The sequence below is a fragment of the Grammomys surdaster genome, unplaced genomic scaffold (assembly GCF_004785775.1).
Source record: "Grammomys surdaster isolate TR1022 unplaced genomic scaffold, NIH_TR_1.0 126063, whole genome shotgun sequence".
NCBI lineage: Eukaryota > Metazoa > Chordata > Mammalia > Rodentia > Muridae > Grammomys > Grammomys surdaster.
This window is the reverse complement of record NW_021620873.1, coordinates 5,744,714-5,757,812: the sequence shown is the minus strand read 5'-3', so window position 1 is coordinate 5,757,812 and position 13,099 is coordinate 5,744,714. Positions and strand designations below refer to the sequence as shown.

The 13,099-nt window shown below is 47.8% G+C and overlaps 1 protein-coding gene across 4 annotated transcripts in view; it reads left to right on the top strand.

The window, feature by feature from the left end:
- Cacna1a (calcium voltage-gated channel subunit alpha1 A) overlaps positions 1 to 13,099 on the top strand; it is a 227,284-nt gene that overhangs the window by 96,861 nt on the left and 117,324 nt on the right. For all 4 annotated transcript variants that reach the window (XM_028755489.1, XM_028755490.1, XM_028755488.1 and 1 more), the window contains 3 exons: positions 676 to 767; positions 3,659 to 3,811; positions 8,056 to 8,249. In XM_028755489.1, coding sequence (XP_028611322.1) covers positions 676 to 767; positions 3,659 to 3,811; positions 8,056 to 8,249 — 439 coding nt within the window. The remainder of the gene's footprint in view (positions 1 to 675; positions 768 to 3,658; positions 3,812 to 8,055; positions 8,250 to 13,099) is intronic.

The following is a 13,099-nucleotide window of genomic DNA, read 5'->3' as shown; positions in this document are numbered from 1 at the left end:
TGTGTGTGTGTGTGTGTGTGTGTGTGTGTGTGTGTGTGTGTGTGTCTGTGTCTGTGTCTGTGTACACTGAGACAGGATTTCCATGAGCTAAATAACAGCCTGGGCTACATAATAAATATGCTACATTGTGATACTGTCACATATATATATGCAGGGTGGGGTGGTTTATGCTTTTAATCCTAGCTGTTGGAAGGCAGAATCTTCAAGATCTCTGTGAGTTTGAAGCCATCCTCGTCTACAGAGTTAGCTCCAAACCAGTCAAGGCTACACCGTGACATAGTTTCTCAAAAAAGTGTATACAGACACACGTACATATGTATCATATATAAAACAAGCATTTGATGGAGAAAGAGAAAAGAGAACAGGGTGTCACTGGGTGTCTCTGCTCTTCTGTGTACTCCAGGCTAGCTGGCCCACGTGCATCTTGGGATTAGAGGTATGTCCACTCTCTGAGAGTACACATATGCACTCATACATCACACACACACACACACACACATACACGGAAAGAGAGGGGTTAATAAGCCACCTCTCATTCCAAAAGACAGGAACCATCACTGTCACAACAACGGGAGATAGAACTGACCTGATGGTATCTAGTCTGCAGCGGAGGTGCACCCCCACCCACCTGCCCTGACCCTAGCTTCTGTATCTTACTGTCATTTTCTCCTGTAGCATCTTGGCCACTGTCGGGACGGAGTTTGACCTACGGACACTGAGGGCGGTTCGTGTGCTGCGGCCACTCAAGCTGGTGTCTGGAATCCCAAGTGCGTGAGTCTCCATTCTTCTAGAAGACTCTGCTTAGAGGTCCCCATTCTCATCAGAGCATGCTCCCCCTCAGGTTCCCAGGAACAAGGTCTACGTGGTCTCTGGAAGTGGACCAGAGGCCTCACCCCTTTATTGAGCACCCACAGTCTACCAGAAGTCATGCTCTGCGCATGGCTGTTTTAGCTCCCAGAACCTATTCTATAAATGTGCCAGTGTCTCTGTTTTGTAAGTAGGCACAGAGGCTCGGGATGGCTGAATAGTTGGATTAGGGTCTGATCAAACAGAAGGGGCCGAGTGAGAGTTAGCAAGTAGAACTGCATGCCAGGTGCTAACCCTGTGGTAGTGTGACTGTTGACAGTTAGTGCCTTGAATGGAGCACTGCTCAGAGAGACTCCAATGCTCTCACTTGCCACTGCACTCAGTCGGTGGCTATCCATTGCTCAGATGAGAAGGGTGAGGCTCAGAGGAGTTCTTGACAGCTGAGTTGAATGAACACAGGGTCTGTGCACACTCTCCTGCTCACTTGTTCTCCAGGGCTGTCTGGGCTTCGTGCCATGGGGGGTGGGGGGGCTGCCGCACAGGCTCAGGACTCTGTCCCCAATGTTCCAAGCCAGACCAGATGCCGCCAGAGGGCTATTTCTAGCCCACATTCTCACCTGATAGAAATCAGAAAGCAGTTACTCTGGGCAGCTGAAGGGTGGTTCAGTTCATAGAATACTTACCATAATTGTGAGAGCCCGAGTTTAGCCACGAAGAACCCTTGCCAAATAAATAAATAAATAAATAAATAAATAAATAAATAAATAAATAAATAAGGGAAGGTGGAGACAGAGACTCCCTGGAGCTCACGGCCAGCAGGTCTAGCTGAATCAATGAATATCAAGTTTAGTGAGATTTGAGGAAGATACCTGACATCAACCTCAAGCACATGGGCGCTCGCGCACACACACACACACACACACACACACACACGGTGCGGGGGGGACGACAAATAAGTACTCTGCTGCCCCAGCACTGTGTTCTGTGTATTGGCCTGGTTGATCAGACTCCCACCCATCCAGATCTAAAGAGGTTTTTCTTGGGGGCTGATGTCTCTCAGTATTTGTCTTGCCATGGCTTTGCCCTCAGAACCATAAAAAAGTTTAAAATTAAAATACAAAGATTTCCCAGCTGACTACCAGCACATTTATTTTACAGGGAAAAGGAGCCCATAGCTAGGCTCTGGGAGCCCAGCAGGCGTCTGTGTCCCATTAAATTAAGAGCAGGTGACAGCCGGGCGGTGGTGGCGTATGCCTTTAATCCCAGCACTTGGGAGGCAGAGGCAGGCGGATTTCTGAGTTCGAGGCCAGCCTGGTCTACAGAGTGAGTTCCAGGACAGCCAGGACTACACAGAGAAACCCTGTCTCAAAAAAAAACAAGAAAAAAAGAGCAGGTGACAAGCCAGTACTAATGCACTGGTGCTACTCGCCCTGGCAGATAGGGTGAGTGAGACGTATGCTAGGACTAAGAGTGGGGGAAAGAAGGTAAAGATGGCTGCATTGAGAGCCGCAGGACAGTCAGGGCTACAAAGGGAAAACCTGTCTCAAAAGAAAAGAATAGTTATCTCAAGATTATTTAAGTTATACAGGAAGATTCGTGTAGACTATGCAAGCAGCATCCACTTTATAGAGCAGACGTGGGTGACTGCAGATACTCCTGTCCACAGGGCCTCTGGATTCTGCGCGGTCTGTGTCTAGCACGGAGACTGTGGTCAGGATTTGACTGGCTTCACAGAGAAGTTAGAATCTCGTTCTTCTGTCTTGCAGAAGAGAGAGGAAAGGGGGATAGGGAAGAAATACCTAATTATTATAACATTTCTTGAGTTTTAGGGCTGTGGTGAGCTGCCACAGCTCAGTTGATAAAACACTTAACAAATACACGGATGATATTGGGACTTAGATCCCTAAGACCACAAAAAAGTAGAGAACGGATGCCACGAAGTTAACCTCTGACCTCCACAACACACAACAGTTAATTAAATTATCAAATGTTTAGAATCATGCAGTTTCTTCACATAGGATGAAACTTTAAGCATTTTTAGTTTAACCCCTTCCTGTCTCTCAAAAAAAAACCTAACTGTCCCTGATCCATGGCCGCATCGTCTAGTGAGGTAAAGACACTGATGGTGGCTCTGTTGGGACAAGGGCTTGCCTGGGCCCTGATCTGATACTCTCCACATCCAGAGCTTCCACACCTAGTCTGCCATGGCCCCCAGGGACCAGCTGACGCTGTGTTCAGTGTCTTCCTTCTCAATCGAGCGGCTCAGAATAGAGAAGCTTGTAGGGTAGTGCCGAGCCGCAGGCTGTGTCAGGCACACACAAGCACGAACTCTTGACTTTGCTCTTGTGAGCACACAGAGAAATCAGATGTCCCTGAGCCTCACTTCCCATTTGTCTGCCTGCACAGGTCATGGCCACACGCTCGTGCATTTACAGGGAATCTAGTCCCTTGGAGTTGAGAGGTGAGGTGCTGACTGCAGGCCTATGCAGGGTTCCTGGTAACCCCAGGGAGGCTTTGGATGAAGGGAAAGTGGCCCCGTTAGCTTGGGGCAATTTAGGGAAACAGCATCCCCTTTTGGGCGGAAGCTACTGAGCAGCTCAGAAAATGGCTTAGAAAGCCCTGGCTAGCTCCCCTTTAGGCCCTAAAACTCCTCGAATTAGATAATAAGTATTTTTAAAGTTTTGTAACCAAAAAGTCCTTTGTGGAGGGGGGCTGTGACCACCTCCTTCTTTACCAGCCCCACGCTGGGCTCCATGGGAGGCACTTGCAGAGTGATTGCTCACAGGCCTGCTCTCACTGCTCACAGGCCCGCTCTCACTGCTCACAGGCCCGCCTCTCTCTGTCTCCACAGGTTTACAAGTCGTCCTGAAGTCAATCATGAAGGCGATGATCCCTCTGCTGCAGATCGGCCTCCTCCTGTTTTTTGCAATCCTTATTTTTGCAATCATAGGGTTAGAATTTTATATGGGAAAATTTCATACCACCTGCTTTGACGAGGGGACAGGTAGGTCCGCCCCGTGGGGGTGTGAGGTTTTTCTCAGGGGACAAAGCTCCAGAAAGGATAGACAAGGGCATCGGTCCTCCCAACCACAGGGGCAGCTGAGACTCAGCACTGTGACTACACAGCAAAGGGCCTGCTTACAGCCCACAGAAACAAAGCTGTGTGTTAGCTAGGGGTGGTGACGCAGGCCTGTAATCCCAGAATGTGGGAGGCAGAAGCAGGTGAATCTCTGAGTTTGAGGCTAGCCAGGTCTACAGGCTAGTTCCAGGACAGCCAGTGCTACACTTGAAAAAAAGAAAAAAGAAAACCAAAGCTGTGTGCATGAGTTGGGGGGTGGGGGGTTATGAGGTCTTGCTGAACATGCACAAGGGGCTGGGTACATCCCAGCATTGCTAAACTGCCTACAGGAAAGACACCAGCCACAGTTGCCTCTGATACCTCGATTGCAGCTACAGCGTTTGGGGGCCCAGAGGACAAGTGGTTTGTTTGAGAGTGATCCCTGAGATACCCCTGGGAGACAGAGAGGTGGGCTGAGGATATGCTCTTGGGCCGTTTTTCCCGTGAATACGGGAAATGCTATGTGTCTGGAAACAGTGGGGAATACACTTCCATCACAGACATGGAGGGCAGGACAAGGTAGCAGAGTATGAACAAGGGATGGTCCTGCCCTGCTTCCTCAGAACCTAGCACCTGATAAGTCATGTCCCAGGCAATGGGAACCCTGCCTGAGAGGATCCAGTCTCATTCAGTCAGAGCCCAGCACCCAGCAGGCGCCACCTGCCTGCCCAATCAGAATCCTGTGCCCCGTCATGCTTTAGTTAACCCTTAGGAGGCTTGGTCCAGAGGGAGCTGTGGTTTGGGTCTCACAGAGATCAGCATGAAGGCACAGCTTGGGCCCAAGGCTGAACAGTGATGCAGAAGGCTAAGGCTGTGTTCATGCTTGGAGGTGCGGGCCCTTCCAGCTGTATCCAGTTTGATCCCAGACTCTCTATAACTGAGCTGCCTGATGCCCCAGAACAAAGAGAGTCAAACAAGAGGGTGGTGCCTGTGTTTCAGTACTTGGACCACCTACTGCAGAGCAGACAGCCTAGGTTTCCAGAGCCAGAGAAAGACTGAACCCCATGGGCAGAGAGGTGTGGGACCTTGCTGGCAAAGGCAGCCAGGGAAGAATAATATGTACAGAAATGGCCTTGTACCAGCTGCACCCACCCACCCCAAGCAGGTCCACAGAGACGATGTCCTGGCCTGGCCACAGCTGGGAAGGTTAGGGACTTCATTTCTTCCTTTTCTTGCTTCTCTCCGAGGCTTGTGAAGTTTTCTCAATATGGAATGACCTAATTATTTCTTTCTCCAATGAAGAAGGTGTTAATTGAGGCAGATCTATTTCTGCACCTGGCCTCACCCAGGCGGAAGACAGAGAGAGAGTATGTCTGTCAGCCACACACAGAAACACCCAAACTTAGGGCTCAGGGACTTAGGCTGTGTGAGCTTTCTGGGGTGTTTTTGTTTTTGTTTTGTTTTCCATCCAGGGCGAGCTGGCTGGGGTCCCAGTGGGGTTGTGGGGGGACAGATGTAGGTGGAGCCAGGGAGGACAGCAGCCTGGATTCGGGAGGCAATCCAACGAGCTCCCGATTGAGACTGTAAGATGCGTGAGTAAGAGACAGATATACACAGACGCCCCGGCAGCAGGCTAATTTTAAAATATATTTATAGCTGAATTTCTCCGACTCCGGATGGCTGTGTTTCTCAAGTCAACCCTGGGAGTGCTTGGCGGACAGCTAGGGTTGAGGGGGCTGGGGTCGAGCACACCTCTGGATGATGTTGCTAAAGATAGGTGGTTCCCAGGCACAGGCGCGGGGAGCCCACTTCCTGTCCCCCACAGCCATCCCACACATTCACAGACTCCAAGACCAAGACAGTGGAATGCTTCCTGTTTTCTAAGAGTTCTCAGAATCCTGGATGAACAAGACCCTGGCTTGCAGACATTTCTAGGCAGGGAGACCGAGCACTTCCCACGCACAGGAAAATGGAGGGGGGCAGGAGGAAGACCCCAAAATTACTGGGTGAACATGGAGGGTGAACATGTGCCAGATTTTGGCTGGAAGCGGGATAGAGAAAGTTCTAGAGACATAAATGATCATCCCAGTAGGGGCTCTGTAAAGTTGTAGTTCCTGCCCTGAGTCCTGAGCTTTCCTGTCTGAACTTAAAAAGTCTAATGTCTGAGCAGTCTAGCCGTCTAAGCTAGAAACAAGGCCTTTTGTTGCCTTTTTCTACTTTATAGTTTGTTGTGCTTTTATTTTTCACTTTTCAGTTGGTTTGGTCTTTGACACAGTGTATAGCCCAGGCTAGCCTGAAACCAGTCGTTTTTTGACCTCCTGGGTACTGGGGTGACAGGTGTGAGCCACTCTCCACCCCTGGCATGTACCCTTCTGTTGACGGGATGCATCCACCCAGTGGGGGCTGCATGTGGTCCCCCTTCCCTGCAGGGCAGTTGGAGAGGGTTCAGTAAAGGCAGCTGCACACAGGAAATGGATTTCTGTCGAATGGAAACTGGAGCTTTTAGACAGTTGGCTACTAGTTTTGTTGTTGTTGTTGTTTTCCAAACATGTCATCTTTTTTTTTTTCTGAGTCTTCTCAACCCCGAGACATTGTGGCAAGACGTTTTCTAAGATTCAGAGTTACACAGTGGATTTGTGGCCAGATTAAGCCAGGTGTTAGCTGTGGGTGTTCCGTGCCTCCCGTTCATTTCAATAAGAAGGGATTTGGATATGACCTGTATAGCCCTCTCCTTCCTGTAGACTGCCTTGGCTCAGTGTTAATCAGGAATCCTTGGCATTCCTGGTGTGACACAATTATCTCCTGTTATTGGGGAGAGAGCTCGGTTCTGCTCTAACCCTCGGGTAAGGGTGGCAACTGTGTGCACCTGTGCCTCGCTCTAGGACCCCCCACTCATGTCATAAAGAAAAACACTCAGCAGGGCTCTAGAAGTACACCCAGATGACACGCATTTCTTGGCTCCCTGATCTGACCGTGCTGTGGATCACAGACCACATCTCAGTCGTTAAAGCCTGCAAGGATGCAGCATAGATTGCTGGCTCACACGGCTGCCCATGAAGCCCAGGAAGAAAGAGCTGTAAGCACTTGGAAACCAAGAGGCTTATGTTCTGTTTGCAGATGAGGCTACCAGTGTGGGGGGGTTGTCCATACAATACAATACTCCAGGGAGTGGCCGAGTGTGTCGGGGGCTGGACATGAGCAAGGCTGGCCCATGGTTATTTCATGTTGTCACTAGTGATAGGTACATGGGAAGTCACCTCTCTGACTTTCTTTCTTTCTTTTTTTTTTCTTTCTCAAGGTTTTTTTTCCCCTCAGAGAAATATTTCTGAGTTACCCATTGGTCAAAGGAGACATACTAATGGAAACTGGGGAGTGTCTGAGTTAGGGTTTCATTGCTGTGAAGAGACACCTTGACCCGGGCAACTCTTAAAAAGGAAAATATTTAATTGAGACTGGATTACAGTTTCAGAGGTTCAGTCCATTCTCATCATGGTGGGAAGCATGGCTGCATTCAGGCAGACATGGTGCTGGAGAAGGAGCTGAGAACGCTACATCTGGATCAGTAGGCAAGGAAGAGAAAGACGCTAGACCTTGCCTGAGCTTCTAAAACCTCAAAGCCCACCCCAAGTGACACACTTCTTCCAAGTGCCACACCTCCCAATAATGCCACTTCCTGGTGACCAAGTATTCAAACACATGAGTCTATAGGGACCACTGCTATTCAAACCACCAAAGGGACTATTTTCACAATAATGAAGAATGGCCATGACATTGTTTCTGAGATGCAGTCAAGGCTACACTTGAAGGACAATTTGTAGCCTTAAAGAAAATGACTCAGTTTCAACAGGTTAAGAAAAGAACAGAGGCTAGATGATGGTGCCACACACCTTTAATTTGAACATTCAGGAGGCAGAGGCAGGGGGATCTCTGAGTTCAAGGCCAGCCTGGTCTACAGAGCAAGTTTTAGGACAGCCAGAACTATACAGAGAAACCCTGTCTTGGGAAAGGAAAGAGAGTTAAACTGGTAGAAAACAGGAAACAAAAAAAGAGTGTTGAAGAATGTGGCGCTGTGAACAGTAGTTGAGAGATCTAAAGCCAAGCACTGGCGTCATCTCATCCCAGTAACCATGGTTTCCCGTCCTCGGTTGGTTTTCCCTTCTCCTTTTTACTTTCTGCTCTGTCCTTTCTAGACGACATCCAGGGTGAGTCGCCAGCTCCGTGTGGGACAGAGGAGCCTGCCCGCACCTGCCCCAACGGGACCAAATGTCAGCCGTACTGGGAAGGGCCCAACAACGGCATCACTCAGTTCGACAACATCCTGTTTGCTGTGCTCACTGTTTTCCAGTGCATCACCATGGAAGGCTGGACTGATCTCCTCTACAATGTAAGTTCTGCTGGAGCACTGGCCAGGAGAGGGGACCCCTGAGCTGGGTCCAACACCCATCCTGGTGCTCTTTGAGGGTGTTGACCCATCTCCAGAAGTTATCTGGAACCCCAAGTTCTTTGTCTAAGCTCAAGTCCATGCATTTCTGTGAGATGCTTTCCTGTGTGTTAATGTGTCCCCTAGCCCCATTAGGCAGCCACCAGCACAAACATGGCTGGAGCTTGGCCACATGCACCGGACTTTCCACATATCTCCACAAACCACCCGGCAGGACAAGACTGTGGACAGATGTGGGGAGAGAGGGGCCAGGTCATGGTCACAGACCATGGCTGGCTCACCCATTCTATAACACATGACAGACACCCAGAATCACTGAGTGTGTTTGATTTAGTCACTTTGGAATGTGTACACTTGGAAAGTATTCCGCCAGCAGCCCGATCAGAAAAGGTACCTGTCCTGCCTTCAGCTTGACTCACTATCTTTACTCTCTTGTCCATGAGCCCGTCTGTGACTTGCCATATCTTCCCGCTGCTCATTTACACCAATGGAGTCATCTCTCAGCAGCCGAGGGTCATTGGTTGCAGAGCCCCTGACACCACGGTCTCAGATGAAATGGGTTAGACCCTGAGCAGCTCTCCCTGTTCTCTAAGTTATGTTGTGTCAGCCTTTGCTACATGGATACTGTAGGTATGGTTCATGCTGTGTAGCTCAGACAGCATGGGCAAGCGGTGTTTCTGAGTGTGCTCGGGGCAGGTATGTGTCATTTTCTGACTGTTTCTGACCACAGAGATGGAAGACAGACTGCATGAGAAGAACCAGATCTATTGCTTGGGGGTGGGAAGATGATTCAGAAAATAAAGTGCTTGTCTCATAAGTGTGAAGACCAGGTGTGAATCCTCACGTGAATGCCAAGTGGGCAGTGGCCTGCCTATAACTGCAGTGCTCAGGAAACACAGACGGAATTCCTAGGCAAGCTGGATGACTAGACTAACCAAAGCTCCAAGTTCGAGTGAGAGACCCTGTTCAAAACCGGAAGGCACTCAGTGTCACTATCTGCATTACACACAGCATGTGATATGTGCGCATGCACACTGTACACACGCTGTACATACATTCTTTTCATCTGTATTGTCCATTCTAGCCATAAGGTCGCACCCTACACTTTTTCCATCACTCCTTCTCTCTCCTAACACCATATTCTAGAATGTTCTATGTGGCAAGACAGGGTTCTTATTCTTAGTATAGTAGCATGGTATTGCATTGTGCTGCTGCCCACAGTAGATCTTCTCAGTCTGTTAGAGGGACATATCAGGATGTCCCCACCATCACCAGAGTCAGGTACTCTGTAGCCATGAGGCCAGGCCGCTGCACTGTGGGTTCTCCATACTTCTGCAGATGCAGATGGAGTCTGGAGGCTCTACCTCCCCAAAGAGGAATTGCATGGTCAAAAGCTAAATTCGTTTATAGAGTGGCTTTCTAAAAATGAAAGTAGGGTGGGGAGATGGCTCAGATGGGAAAATATCACACAAGTATTGAGACTTGAGCTTGACCCACAGAATCCATGCAAAAATACTGAACATGGTAGCTTGCTCGTGTAATGCCAGAGCTGGGGAGGTGGAGGCAGGAGGACCCCTGGTATTTGCTGACTGGCCAGCCTAACCTGATCATTGAGCTCCAGGCCAATGAGAGACTCTGCCTTAAATATAAAAAGGTGAATAGCACCTGTGAAGCAGTACTCAAAGTTGTCCTGTGTCCTACACATGCATACACACACAAACACACACACACATGTACACACACACAATATACATATGCATATAATACTCCAATGCATACATACACATATGCATATACATACACACACATGAATACACATACACATGTACACATACATGCGCATACACATGCATATACATATGTACACATGCACACACATACTTCTAATAAGTTCATATGTTTATACATATATACACATCCACATATACACATACAAGTACTTGCATACACATATGCATACACATATGTACACACGCATACATGTATGTCTAATAAGTGCACATGTTTACACATATATACACATGCACATACACATACAAATACTTGCATACATATATACACATGCACATACACATACAAATACTTGCATACATATATACACATACACATACAAATACTTGCATACACATATGCACACACATATGTACACGTGCATACACATATGTTTAATAAGTGCATATGTTTATACATACATACACATGTGCATACACACATACAAATACACACATACACATGTATCTACAGTCATATACACACAGCAAGATGAAGGACAAAGTCAATTATATTGCAATTCTCATATTTTTAAAACAGATTTGTGAGTTGAGTGTGGTGGCTCAGAGCTGTCATCCAGGCACTGGGGACCTGAGATAGGAGAGTTGATAGCTTGAGATCAGGCTGGACCATTTAGTAAGACACTATCTCAAAACAAAACAAAAGAGGACTAGAGAGATGGCCCACACATTAAAAATACATACTGCTTTTGCAGAGGACCTGAGTTCTGTTCCCAGCACCCACACTAGGTAGCTCCCAACTGCCTATAAGGATCTGATGATCTGATGTCCTCTTCTGGTCTCCAATGGAACACATAATATCAGATAGATAGATAGATAGATAGATAGATAGATAGATAGATAGATAGATAGATAGATAGGGAAAGATGATAGATAGACAGATAGATGATAGATAGATAGATAGATAGATAGATAGATAGATAGATAGATAGATAGATTGATTGATTTTTTTTCTAAAACCATTATGGAGCATCAATGGCCAGCTATTACAGCAGGCCATGTGGCAGTGGGCCATGTAAGTCTTGTGGTTTCATGGCAGTATCAAGTTTCAAAGACTTTGTGTAGCTCTCTAAGACTTAGGGGCTCTCACAGTGACACCTGCAGTTACTTTAGTTGGAAAGTGATAGTTTAGCAAGTAACTGAAATCCTCAATCTCCTTTGGGTGGCTCAACCCAATACTACCTTATTATTCAAAAACAGCCTTGTTCTTGGGGCTGGAAAGATAGCTTAATGGTTAAGAGCACACACTGCTCTTCCTGAGGACCTGGGTTCAATTCCCAGTCACCCACATCAGGTGTCTTAAAATTGCCTATAACTCTAGCTCCAGGGGAAATCTCACACCTCTGACCTCTGTGGGCACTTGCATTCATGTGCACATACCACACACACACACACACACACAATTAAAATAATAAAAAGTCTTTTTAAACAACAAACAAAAAAATAGTCTTGTTGTGATCATCCCTATAATCCTAGTACTCAGGAGCCAGAGGCAGGTCGAGCTCTGAGGCAGGTCGAGCTCTGAGGCAGGTCGAGCTCTGAGGCAGGTCGAGCTCTGAATCTGAGACTGGGATGTTCTACACAGTAGGCTGCAAGCAAGACCCTGTCCCAGAAAACAGAAACAACAGAAACAAAATCAAAAAACAACAGCCTGTGTTAAGGTGTGAGGTTTGTATGTGTGTGGTTTTGATATCATCCTCTAGATAAGAAACAGACTTACAGAGGGGGTAGGGGGTGTCTTCTGAGTCTTGCAGACAATTGCCACAGAACAGGGTCGATTCTAATTCAACACTGGGCACTGCTCCTTGCAGCCAGCCCTCTCTGTGTTATTCCCCAAATGTGTTTCTTTCATGTATTAATTTGCATATGCATTCTCTGTCTTTCCTTCCTCTCCCCTCTTCCTCTTCCTCAGCCTCCTCCTCCTCCCCCTGTTTTCTTTCCTTCTTCCACTCTATGTTTGTCCCCATGAGCCTCTTTTACTGCGTCTCTTTCCTTTGATTGTCCAAAGAAACAACACAACAGTTTACTTTCTGTTAATAAACTCACACCTAATGATCACAAGCAGCAGGGATGAACCTGTGGCCCAGGCCTTTTCTCATTCACAGATACTTGCTCCATTTCAAATCAGGTGGCTCTGGGAGACTCATTCATTCACTCAAGTATCCATGGAGTACCTACTGTGTGCAGCACCCTGTGAATGCCTACTGTATGAGTATATATTAGCAACACCTCCTGTGTGGTGACATTTCAGGACACTGAGGAGTTGGCGTGCTAGTGGGTGAAACTGATAAGTGTTAAATCAAAAACAGTGGGCGAAAACTAGTTTATGCTCAGTGTGGGTCACACAGACAGAGCCAGGCTGCACATCAGTCCAGTTTCACTTTACGGAAGTTCAATCAATAAGGCACTTGCCTTTCTAGCAGGAGGGCCTGAACCTGATCCCTAGGAAAGGTGCCCCATGCCTCTAACCCCAGAATTGTGAAGGCAGAGATGAGAATCTATGGGGCTAGCCTCACCTACTTGGACAAGCCCCAAACCAGTAAGAGACCCTGTCCCAAAGGAGGTGGTCAGTTGTCAGGACAGTTGGAACCCATGGCTCCCCTTACCCAGCAACACACATGAACATGCACACACACACACATTAGAGAAAACATAGACATGGTGTATTTGCACTTAAGATGGAGTGAAGGAGTCACATACGGTAAGGGAGATGAACCCGTCATGGACCACAAACTTTCCAGGGATAAGTGGGAATCCTCCTGAGAAGACCTAACAGAGGAGAGGAGAGTCCATGGGTCTTCCTCAAAGGACAACCCAGGCAGGTGGAAAGCACAGGACAAACCCCCTGAGACAGGAGTGTCCTAGACTTGATGACGAACACTGAAGCTGCAGAGTAGGTGGAGAGAGCCAGTGAAGGAGAGGGACCAAGGAAGCCAAAGTCTTACAGGACCACAGACTCCACAACTGACTGACCAAGCTGGCACAGTAATGAGAGTGGGTGCG